Genomic DNA, 12923 nt, shown 5'->3' with positions numbered 1-12923 from the left:
TAAGACGGGGGATGTTGGCACAAGATGCTCTAAGAAAACAAAATGGAGATTTTTGATTTCACTGAATATCTATTATTAATTGCCCCAAAGGATCATTATCCTAAGAATCTGGTAAAAAATAAATATCAACTTATTTTCTCTGCTTTCTAAGTTTTCAGTTGACGAAACTATTTTACTTTGCTTCTTGACTTTTGGCATTTAATAAAAGAAAAAATACTGCTTTATTTCAAATTTGAACATTAAATGAAGAATGTTTTTGTTTTAATAAACACAGCATTAAGAATATCTGGGCTGGATGTGGTGGCTCACGCCTGTAATCCCAGTACTTTGGGAGGCGGAGGCAGGTGGATCATCTTGAGGTCAGGAGTTCACGATCAGCCTGGCCAACATGGTGAAACCCTGCCTCTATTAAAAATACAAAAATTAGCAAGGCTTGGTTGTGGCTGCCTGTAATCCCAGGTACTCAGGAGGCTGAGGCAGGAGAATTGCTTGAACCTGGAAGGCAGAGGTTGCAATGAGCTGAGATTGTGCCACTGCACTCCAGCCTGGGTGACAGAGTGAGACGCGGTCTCAAAAAAAAAAAAAAAATCTGTAAAGACTTCCCTATATTTTCAAATATTTAGCAACATTTAATTCAATGAAAAATAAGCAAAGGATCAAGCCCCATGATGATTTGATGAGGAATTTACATTCCTCACAAAAGGTTATTATAATGCCAAATTCATATTAATACATTGCTGTATTCATACAAACTGATTTACACACGTGATTCTGTGGCATATAATAGGAATCACTTGCTGTTTTCCACTCTACAATTTCATTTACCCTACAGGTTACGAAAGTTGTGTGAACACACATCCTTCAAGTAAAACATAACTATATACTTTGTGACTTCAAATTTAACTGATACTGTGTATTCAGATTGATGATATAGAGGGCCTTTATATATGCAGGAAAACCTGTGAGTTAGTATATATTTACAAGCAATAAACAACTAATCCTTTTCTTATTTATTGTAAGATTTGCACTACAATCATTCTAAACCATTATGAACAAGAAATGGAGGTGTGTGCACTAGTTGTGTGTGTCAGAATTCCAATAGAAAGAATTACTGTTAATATTTGTCAGTATGATGAAAGTAATCTAACTGTAACAGTGTGTGTGCCCATATGTGTATAGACACACATACATATATTTATGTAACTGAATCCATACACACGTATCTAATATTGTCTTTGAAGATTTTATAATTTCCCAGAGAAAAACACAAAGAAGTCATATAGACTAGGTGAATTTTCCAATAGATGAAATGCACTAAAACTTTTTTCAGAAATTAGAGAGGGAGAGGACTTAATACTTTCTCTACAGATCTTGCTTATACCATCCTAACCCACCCACCACCTCCCCAAGTTCATTAGATTTTTATCATATTGGAGGCCAAAAACTTGGGTCAAAAAAGTGAATCATTCATAGATAATTTCTACTCTTTTTCAAGAAATATTTAGCTGACATCCACCTCATATTAGAAACTAAGAAAAAAGGAGGGAAGGCGATATTAACATTGTCCCAGGACTATCACACTCGAGCGTGTTCGGTAATTTCCACGACAAATATGGATTTTGAATGCAAGGTGTCAGCAGCCAGGAGGAATGCCCAGCTCATTCTAGAGATGGCCCTGACATCTTCCTTGAGGCGCCTCCTTCACCTGGGTTCTAACTCGTCACTCACAGTCAGCCCTAGTGAGCAAACTCAGTTTCCAAGAGAGAAAAGCTACTCAGTGCTAGCCACGCTACTGCTAGAAATCATGAGAATGTGATGAGAAGAACAAACAAAGGGTTGTGGGGCTTCAGCCGCGGGAACCATCAATGCTTCACGGTGGGGATGGCACTATCACTAGTTCTTCAAGAAGGATTCGTGGAAGAATGGAATATAAGAAATTATATCAGCAAATGGAATACAAAAAGCAAAATGGTAGAGGGGACAAATGCAGCAAACAGTCAACTTCAGCTAACACTCCGTGGATAAAAAACAAACAGGGGGATTGGAATGCAAAGGTCTGTGGCAAGGACCTCAAAGGCCACCCTGAAACATAAACACTTTGTTCTGTAGGTAACGGGAGTGAGTAAGAATGTTTATCACAATACCAAAACGCTTAAATTTGTGTTTTAGAAAGCATTCTTGGCTATGGTTTTAGATGAGAATAGAGGAAACTGGGTTATCTGAAGACCTGTCTTATTAATAATATTGCTTCCCATTTTCAGCCTGTGTTGACAGACAGGAAGCAGCCCCTTCCTACCTGGTAAGGATCACGTCACCCCGTAATGTCTGGATGGCACGTCTGCCTCACTCCCACACCATAAGCCTGAGAGGGACATGGACCAGATTCGTTTCATCTTTGCATCCATGGACTTACAAATACTGTGAGATTAATTGTTTAGTTAATTTGTTTATTTCGTAGGAAAAAGTAAGGAATGGGGGAAGAAAGTAAAAGACAGAATGCATTTTCATTAAAGATTCGCTATAACTATGTTATTCCACACTGAGACTTTCTGCCAGATAGGATGTGATGTGTTTGTGTAATTAAATCTTTCAGATCAGGAAATTATAATCAATATTTAGGATATGAGTATGACTTTTTTAGCTGAAAAATTTTAATTGTGTAGTGATGACAATAATATTTTGTATTTAACTAAAATAATAGGATATGGCTGCTAAACTTCATTGTAATAAGTATATTTTGTCACGCATTCATAAAAAAGACTTTTTTTGTGATAATCAGGGGAATACTGCTGAGCATTTAGGTGAGAAAAATGTATTTTGTTCAAATTCTAAATTAAGGTTGAAGTTAAATGAGGGACTTTAAAGAATTTGGGCCAACTTAAAGAGTTCGAATCTAGAACCCGTTTTAGGTATCATTGTCCATTTATCATAACAAAGGGAACAGCAAGGCTCAGGGAGGGTGTGCATTATTAAATTCGTAAGAAGCCTGGGAATCATAACATAATAGAAGTTTATAAAAATAATGTCTCCCACACACCAGTTTCTTACCCATCAAATAACTTTCTTGTCATATGTTAAAATGCTTTACCTCAAATACAGTCTAACATTAGAATTTTATCTGCTTTATATGCTGAGTGAGTGATTGCTGTCTCAGACATATATAAAAACCTTGACTAGGTAGTGTTTTCAATTTTCCTAACGGAAAGAGGGAAATCGTCTTTAAGATGACGATAGCTACTATCCGGTTTACTCCAGAAAAGAATCCGATCCAAGATAAATGGTCCTGGTCAGGAGTGAGATGAGCATCACATAAATGAAGTGCAGAGCGACCAGGGAAGGCTCTTCTGGAAATGAAGTCATCTTGGAAAATTCGCTCAAATTGGACACAAGGTGTAGGAGGGAAATAGAAAGTCAGGGTTCAGCAGGTGAAACAGTCAGGACTGTGCCTGCTTCTCCATCCCTGAGCACTTACAGGTTGACTCAAGGATGCAGTGATTTCGATCACGATCTGGTTACTGAATTCACTGAATGTACGTGCCATTCATGCACAGACATGCACACAGCGCTCTGACCCACCCTCTACTTTATGAGAAATCCTCCCTTGCTCATAAAAACAACCAATGGAAAGAACGATGTGTGAGAAACCTAAGAAAAAAGCCAAATTAATTCTCTCTGATTATTCTGGATCATAACCCTAGCGGGGACTGTAGGCGTTTAATATCACATTGGTAAAAGGATTGTAACGGACATTGTGTGGGATACGTTTGGAAAGCCTGCTACTAAAATGCAACTCATTTGCTTTTACATGAACTATTTCACTAAGCTCTAGAATACCTGTTTATCGGATGAGAGAAAAATTAACCCTGAAAGGAAACATGACAATGAATTAAAAATAAAAGGACATCCTTACCGAATTCCTTTGGGACCGTTATGGAATAGAGGCATATTTGACCAGCTGTGTAATTATGGGGGTAGTTTGGTGATAAAACTACTCCTTCCGATCCCAAGTACTGGCCTCCGCAGGGAGCTGAAAATAAAACCAACCGAGAATGAGGTGCTGTGCAATAATAATAGTGCACGTGACAGGTGAGCCAAAGCTGAAAAATATCAAATACATGAGCACATTTACTGAAAACTTAACGAAATAATATGTTAAAATCTTGTTTTGCATTGCTATCAATGTAATAGAAAAACAAAGATTTACCAGGTAAGAAGTAATGCAACTTAGGAGAAAAACCTAATATTATTTTCAAGGCCATGTCTCAGATGTATTACAATCATAAGGGAAACAGTTATAATAATAATAGAACAGGTTCTGTAAAGACAAATGATTAAATTATTTTAGAAAGTCTAGCCAGAGTTGTCTGTTCAAAGTCAATCCTCATATTAACCTAAGAGATACAAAGATTATATCAGTTTTCTATCACTTTTATATTAATATGGGACTAAAAGGGAAAATGTTTTGCTTTTTAGGGGGTTTTGTTTGTTTTAACGTTTTATCTTATAGTTTCAGTAAAAAAGCAACATGTATAATTACTAACGCTTTTGGGGTCTCTTCTACGAGTTCGATTTAAAACTAAAGGAATCCATTATTAGAAAGTTAGGGCTTATAAAATATAGAGAGGTGGGGGGGGCGGGGGGTATGTCTGTGTGTATGTGTATGTGTGAGTATGTCTTAATTTTTCCCCAGTTATCTTACTTACTTTGGCTTCACTTTTGCTAAGAAAATGAAAAACACTGTACACAGATGTTCAAAGCACTTTTTAAAGCATCATGGAACAGACCTCCAATTAAATCCCAGCCATTTGATATCCAGTCTTTACATTGCCAGTACTCTATTTCCTTATATTTTTACATAAGGAGGGGTCAAGTCCGCTCCGCTCATCTATTTAGCATAGAGCACTGACCAGCGCAGGAGCCACTCAGTACAGCCTATTGCACCCTTACCATGCTGGCTGTGGCCTGACTGCACTTCCTATCTTAGATATACCGTCACTGATTTGAATTCAGAATTATCTTCAGTATTTCAGAAAGGTTATATTTCTACAGCTCATTTCTCCTTGATATGGCAATTTTCTTTTTCTTTTCTTTTCTTTCTTTTTCTTTTTTTTTGAGACGGAGTCTTGCCCTGTCACCCAGGCTGGAGTGCAATGGTGTGATCTCCACTCACTGCAACCTCTGCCTCCCTGAGTTCAAACAATTCTCCTGCTTCAGCCTCCCGAGTAGCTGGGATTACAGGCATGTGCCACCACACTTGGCTAATGTTTTGGGTTTTTTTTTTTTTTTTTTTGTATCTTTAGTAGAGACGGAGTTTCACCATGTTGGGCAGGCTGGTCTCGAACTCCAGACCTCGTGATCTGCCTGCCTTGGCCTCCCAAAGTGCTGGGATTACAGGGGATTACAGGCGTGAGCCACTGTGCCCAGCCACAATAGCAATTTTCAAGCCTCAAAGGAAAAAAAGTTAGAGATAAGATGTTTAATCCTCTGAACGTTAATTAGCATTATGTTAAATCTTAATTGATGGACAGAATATTTTCCATGATGAATAAAACTCCTTAGAAAATGGTAATGCTATGGTTAAGGCATCTTGTTAATGATGATTAGTTAAGAAATTTCCTGAACCTCTGCATTACAATCGCTTGAAAAACTTGAATTGTATTCTAAAAGTCAAAGGAAAACAGCTCAGACATCTGACAGCTTTGATCTGTTTATGACCAGCTGGCAGCGATTTTTACTTAACTAAGCTCAGCCTTCATGCTAGTGTCTTAATTCAAAATCACGTTATCACTCTAAAACACTTCTATTTAGTTTTTTCCAGTTTTAAATAGAAACATTTTATTTTCACTTTTAGATGGAGGGTATTTCTGTAAGCTCCAAAACTGAAGGTTTCCAGTAGAATCCTGGCGTCACTCACTCTACCAAGGCAGACACATCCCTCAGATATTTTCCTCCACCATCACCATGTGAGGTCAACCAGGGTACGTCAGAACTATCTTTTCTTTTTCCTCAAAAGCTTCAAGTTCAAGTTAAAAAAAAAAAAACACACAAATATAGAATGAAAATGTATTTTAATTCCGCTCAGTCACATAAAATTGAAACATATCACTTTGCAAATGATCTTTTTCCATTAAAAATTTAGTTTTAAATTTTAAACAAGAAGTATAAGTAGGCCAGGCGCGGTGGCTCACGCCTGTAATCCCAGCACTTTGGGAGGCCGAGGCCGGGCGGGGATCACGAGGTCAGGGACCGAACATCGCGCTGGCTAACACGGTGAACCCCGTCTCTACAAAAATGCCAAAAACTAGCTGGCGAGGTGGCGGGCGACCTGTAGTCCCAGGCTACCTCGGGGGCTGAGGCAGGAGATGGCGGGAACCGGGGAGCGGAGCTTGCAGTAGCCGGGAATCGCGCCCACTCACTCCGCCTGGGCGACAGAGCGAGATTCCGTCTCAAAAAAAAAAAAAAAAAAAAAAAGTATAAGTAAAAAGGTGGAAAAACTTCATCACTGGGCCCAAATTTTGATTCCCATTTTATTAGCGATGGTTGAACTAATTCTTATCAAGAACGCATCTTCTGACGCTCTGGTTCACGAAAGAGCCTGGGAAGTGCAATGCACGATCTTGGCTCACTGCAACCTCGCCTACCGGCGTTCAGAACAGATTCTCCTGGCCTCAGCCTCCTGAGGTTAGCTGGCGGACTACGAGAGCGCCGCACCACCAAGCACAGCCTGATTTTTGTATTTTGGTAGAGGACGGCGTTTTACCGTGTTGGCCAGGATACCGTCTCGATCTTCTTGACCTCGTATCCACCTGGCTCGGGGCTTCCCCAAAGTGCTGGATTACAGGTGTTAGCCATTACGCCCGGCCTATGTTTGTGATGGTTATACTGAGCTTTCAACTTTGGATTTGAAGGATCCAAAGTATCGATTCCTGGATGTGTCTGCTGGGGCTGCTGCCCCAAAGGAGACTAAAACATTTGGGAGGTCAGTGGCGGATGGCCAAAGCCAGACTCACCCTTAATTTGGGTGGGCACATCATAGAACTGCCAACATGGCTAGAATAAAAGCAGGCAGAAAAATGGGAAATTGAGAGACTCGCTAGGCCTACATCTTTCTCCTGGGTTGGTATGCCCTTCTTGCCCCTGAACATCGAACTCCAAGCTCTTCAGTTTTGGAACTCAGAATGGCCCTCCTTGTTTCCTCAGCCTGCAGACGCATTATGTGGCGGAACTTGTGATCATGTGATTAATGGCTTACTAAATTCCCCTTTATATATGTAGCTTGTCCATCGTTCTGTCCCTCTAGGAAACCCTGCTAATACATGTTTTTAAAGTATAACTACAAAGAAACACTTTGTCCAAGGACAGAATAAAAGAGGTCATTGGCTTATGAATACTAGAGGCACTTAAAAAAGCCAAAGGGATGAAATTAAGGGAAACTGCGTCAGAACTTCTGTCTTTACTACCTTGATAGAATGGCTGCTTGTGCCTGTCAGTTATTCCTCAGATCAGAAAGCCTACGGCACGCCAGAACTACAACAATTACATGTTTCATACATGACCCAAACATTTTGTGGTTAGAAAAATATTTTTTTCGAGAGATTTTTATTTAATTCTTTTTTTTTTTTTTTTTTTTTTTTTTTTGAGACAGAGTTCTCGCTCTGTGTCTCGCTCTGTCTCCTAGGCTGGAGTGCAGTGGCCAGATCTCAGCTCACTGCAAGCTCTGCCTCCCGGGTTCACGCGATTCTCCTGCCTCAGCCTCCTGAGTAGCTGGGACTACAGGCGCCCACCACCTTGTCCTGCTAGTTTTTTGTATTTTTTTTTTTAGTAGAGACGGGGTTTCACCGTGTTCGCCAGGATGGTCTCGATCTCCTGACCTCGTGATCCGCCCGTCTCGGCCTCCCAAAGTGCTGGGGTTACAGGCTTGAGCCACCGCGCCTGGCCTAATTCTTAATAATTGTTATGTCTGTGTTACTGTGCTAATCTAAGAAACAGCCATGGTGCTTCTCACCTTAGGAGTTATTTAATTTTAATACAACAACAGAGGAAAAATAAATAAATGTTTGTTATTTGGTAATTAACATATTAAACAGATTATTGCCTAAATGAATAAAGACATACAAGAGCATTCATTGCTAATGTTAACAAGAAGCTTGCTTATCCATCTGGCTAATTAGAATACATACATCTCATACATAAAGGCAATCACATAGAACCAAATTGAATACACAAAACTAGCAAACAGAGTCATTCTGACCCATGAAAGGGGCTCTACCTTGTTTCAGTTTCAGTTACAATTCTACAAAAAACTTCAATAAACAAAATTTGTAGGTAATAGATGAATAAACAGGAAAAACATGACACCACGCATCTAAAACAAACTGGTCCAAAATGCACCTACTGCATCCCATGATGTAGGAACTATCAAAATATTTAAAGTAGAGCAAAAGGCCCCAAGGTTAACTGGAGATCTGAATAAATCACAGACACAGGTTCATGCATAAAACATGCTGCTCTCCATGAGAGATCCAAGATGCACTACAGGAGAAGCCATCTCTGCTTTCCAGATTTCAAATACAGAGTTTTATTTACATGTAAATAGAATACTCCATATGGGGAAATCAGTGTTCCTTGCGTGATGCTCTTTGATGACTGAAAAAATAAATTGTGCCTCACTCCGCAGATCTTCAGACATGGAAAGTGAAACAATCTCTAATTAAAAATTTGGTTTCATATATATAACCTATATATAGGATATATATATAAGAATATGTATATATCCTATATATAGGAATATGTGAATATATATACATATAGGTGTGTATATATGTATAATTCCTATATATGTGTGCATGAATTAAGATACATAATATACATATGTCTGTATATAGAGAGAATATATATAAAGTATATACACTTTATATAAATATAAAGTTTATACATATATACTTTTCTTTAGCCATAGAAAAGTATTTTTCCTATGGCTAATACTTTAGCCATGCTTTTTCTATGGCTAAAGTTTTATCACTCCCCACAAATCCAACTGTAATGAATTTAATATAAATTAAATGCCTTTTGTATTATTAGTTAACAAAAGTACAGAATTCATGATCTTTCTTCAATTTCGCTACCTACTTTTATCTGCCTCACACTAGACTCTATATAATTGCTAAAGATATCTGCAGTGGGGGAAAAAATACACCAAGAGATGCAAAAATCATTTTCTGGGATATAAGAAAGAAAATTAGAATTTTTACTCAAAATTAATATTATTTTTTTCTTGAGATAGGGTCTTGCTCTGTTGCCCAGGCTGGAGTGCAGTGATCCAATCACGGTTCACTGCAACATCAACCTCCTGAGCTTAAGGGGTCCTCCCGCTACAGCCTCCTGAGTAGCTGGAACTCCACAGGTGCACCACCCCACCCAGCTCATTTTATTTTATTTTTATATTTTTTTGTAGAGATGGGGTCTATGTTGCCCTGAGTAGTCTTGAACTCCTGGCCTCAAGCGATCCTCCTGCCTTAGTCTCTCAAAGTGCTGAGATTACAGGCATGAGCAGCTTTGTCTGGTCTCAAATTCTATCTTTTTAAATGTCTGCGTTCATGTAGTAATTATGGAGTCTATAACACAGATGCTGAGACAGTCAGTACCTGTAATGTGTTGCAGAGATGGAGGTTGCATGCTCAATAGTTATATTGATTGGGTGTCAAATCAAAAGGGTTTGAGGTTATTGCCCTTTGTTACGTCAAAATGGTTTTGGAAACCAGTTACATTCAGAATTAAGATTTACTAGTTTTGGGGAGCCTGATGCCTGTGGAATTTATCCTCCTAACATTTGTGACCTAGAGACTGGCATCACTCTCAGCCTTGTGTATCCTGTCTGGAGTGACACAGACGGGAGGAGGTGAGGCGAGATCTGGTCACTCTGCAGGGCGCTCCTTTCAGTGCTGCCCTTGGCTCACAAGCCCGGCCTTGCCGGCACTGGCCACGCCTCGCCCAGAAGGGAGGATCCTCAGGACCTTGGACAGCAACTCACAGCCGGCCCCTGGCCAACTGCAAGAGTACATGGCAGGCACCCAGAACCACCCGCATGCACTGCCCAGGCCGCTCATGATATAAGGGGCACCCAGCCTGGCGGTAAGAGAGGAGGGGGTGGAGGTGCGGCCCCTCCTGGGCCAGGACAGGGAAGGGTGGGTGCTGGGCGGAGACTTTCAGCTCCCTCGTGCCCACCTTCTCACCAAGTCACACCCACTTCTTAGCTTGGCTCCGTCCTGTTTTGGGGACTGTGCAGGCACCGGGGAGACCATGGTCCTGACTTGTAATGCTAGGTCAAAGGCTCTCTTTACCTCAAAGCCACTCTGGCTCACTGCCTCCCTCACCTATGAGCACGCTGAGTTCTATTTTAAGCTCCCACATGCTTCTTACTTTAGTTTTTAATAAACTTAGAAAAGAGGGACTGTATAACTTTTCATTTAGAAAAGTCTCCCAAAGCAAGTAAACCAATGACTAAACTATCAGAATTTTTAATTAAACAGATGACTAGAAAGGACTGATGCATAACCTGGCCTATAATCATGATTTTAAAACACAAAAATTAATTTTCTCCATCTGTCGATCTGTTGCCCAGGCTAGAGAGCAGTGGCGGGATCTCGGCTCACTGCAACCTTCACCTACTGGGCTCCAGCAATCCTCCTACCTCATCCTCCCAAGCAGCTGGGACTACAGGCATGAGCCACCACACCCAGCTAAGTTTTGTACTGCATTTTTGGGAGAGATGGGGTTTCGTCATGTTGCTCAGGCTGGTCTCAAACTGCTGAGTTCAAGGGATCCACTAGCCTTGGCCTCCCACAGTGCTGGGATTACAGGTGTGAGCCACCACACCTGGCGTAAGTTCTTACTCTGTGCCAGTCACTACTGCTGGGTCCAGACAAACACACTTCTTTAACTTAAAAGCTTGCAGGGTCATAAGAGAATGGACTTAGAAACATAGAAATAGCAGAACATGTCAGGGAAGTAGGTTTTGTTTTATTTTGTTTTGCTTGTTTGATTTCAGTTTCTTATATACGTTTTTCTTTTCTTTCTTTCTTTTTTATTTTCCTTCTTTTTTTGAGATGGAATTTTGCTTTTGTTGCCCAAGCTGGAGTACAATGACACAGTCTCGGCTTACCACAACCTCTGTCTCCCGGGTTCAAACGATACGCCTGCCTCAGCCTCCCAAGTAGCTGGGATTACAGGCACATGCCACCACGCCTGGCTAATTTTTTGTGTTTTTAGTAGAAAGGGGGTTTCTCCATGTTAGCCAGGATGGTCTCGAACTCATGACCTCAGGTGATCCACCCGCCTCAGCCTCCCAAAGTGCTGGGACTACAGGCGTGAGCCACCGCGCCCAGCCTCCTGTACGGTAATATTTAAAATGCTTATTTGGCCTGAAGGTGCCAGTAGTATTGTTAGGCTGTCTTGAGGAAAACACGTTTGTTTCATAGTTTATCAAACTAAACTGGTCTTTGAGTTCATCTTAAAATAACCCTAGAAATGAATGTCTCTGCAAAAACCATAAAGTTCTACCTTCTTCTTCTTCTTTAATAAATACATACCATGCAAAATGTAAAGGGTACAAGTCATGGGTCCACAGCCTGAGGAGTGTTTGCCTGTGGAGACCCCCCTGAAACCACCACCTAGGTTAAGATACGTACCGTGGCCAGCAGCCAGGAAGTCTGTCACCCCACTCTCCCCAGTTCACACCCACAGGGCAGCTGCTGTCTGACTTTATCACTGTAGGTTAGTTTTGTCTGTCCTTGAATGCTGATTCAATGATTTTACTAATTTAATTCCTAAGGAATTGCAAACTATTGCTGTTTTGGGGGGATATGACATATCCATTCAAATGTATAGATATTTGTTTTTTCTCTCTATATATATACAGATAAATAGGTGTGTGTGTGTGTGTGTGTGTGTTTGAGATGGAGTCTTGCTCTGTCACCCAGGCTGGAGTGCAGTGATGCAATCTCAGCTCACTGCAACCTGCACCTCCCGGGTTCAAGTGATTCTCCTGCCTCAGCCTACTGAGTAGCTGGGATCACAGGTGCGCACCACCATGCCCAGTTAATTTTTGTATTTTTAGTAGAGACAGGGTTTCACCATGTTGGTTAGGCTGGTCTCGAACTCCTGACCTCATGGTCCACTCGCCTCAGCCTCTCAAAGTGCTGGGATTACAGGCGTGAGCTACCGTGCCCGACCAGATGTAAGTATTTTATATACGGGGGGAGAGAGAGAGAGAGGGAGACAGACAGACAGATGGAGAGAGAGACAAAAGTAACTAGGGAAGGCTAATTAGCACCTCTTATAAAGAACAGGTCTAGAACACACAAAAACAGAAGTGAAAAATGTCAAACTGTATGAATGAAGGAAAAATATTGCTCCTCCCAGAATCCTATGAGAATGGCTAACACACTAGCTGCATTAAATGATCAATGAATGCCTGATATGCATTCCACACTAGCTCTCTAAGCAATCCTCACCACTGATTAGAGGAATGCACGCTGAAATGTGAAACCATTTCTTCAATGAGATGCTGCATTTGAAAGGAAAGGTGTATTTCTAGAAAATACCCAAGCGTGCACTCACCATTACAGGAGGGCAGCACTTGGTCCCAGGAGGGTTTCCCATCAGCCCCAATCACACAGGTGATGGATGAGGGGTCAACAATCTTGTAGCCAGAGTCACACTGGTAAGTGATGGTGGAGCCAAGCTTGAAGTCTGTTCCAAGTCTTGTCCCATTCATTATATTTCCTGGGTCAAAACAAGCTTCCCGTGGTTTCTCTGCAAAAGAAATGAATGTAATCTGCATGAGAGCAGGAATTTTATTCTTATTTGTGTATTTGTTTGTTGGGTTGGTTCTTTAATTGTGTTATTTAGGGCCCAGAACAGTG

The 12923-nt window shown here is 40.8% G+C and overlaps 1 protein-coding gene across 1 annotated transcript in view; it reads right to left on the bottom strand.

Annotated features, from left to right (window-relative positions):
• Positions 1–12923, bottom strand: part of CSMD1 (CUB and Sushi multiple domains 1) — a 1215136-nt gene that overhangs the window by 290337 nt on the left and 911876 nt on the right. Inside the window, exons 28-29 of the mRNA XM_017887857.1 lie at positions 12619–12813; positions 3911–4027 (exon numbers count right to left, since the gene is read on the bottom strand). Coding sequence (XP_017743346.1) covers positions 3911–4027; positions 12619–12813 — 312 coding nt within the window. The remainder of the gene's footprint in view (positions 1–3910; positions 4028–12618; positions 12814–12923) is intronic.

The sequence above is a fragment of the Rhinopithecus bieti genome, unplaced genomic scaffold, assembly GCF_001698545.2.
Source record: "Rhinopithecus bieti isolate Rb0 unplaced genomic scaffold, ASM169854v2 scaffold_15838, whole genome shotgun sequence".
Lineage (NCBI taxonomy): Eukaryota > Metazoa > Chordata > Mammalia > Primates > Cercopithecidae > Rhinopithecus > Rhinopithecus bieti.
This window is presented reverse-complemented; position numbering and strand designations above follow the sequence as displayed.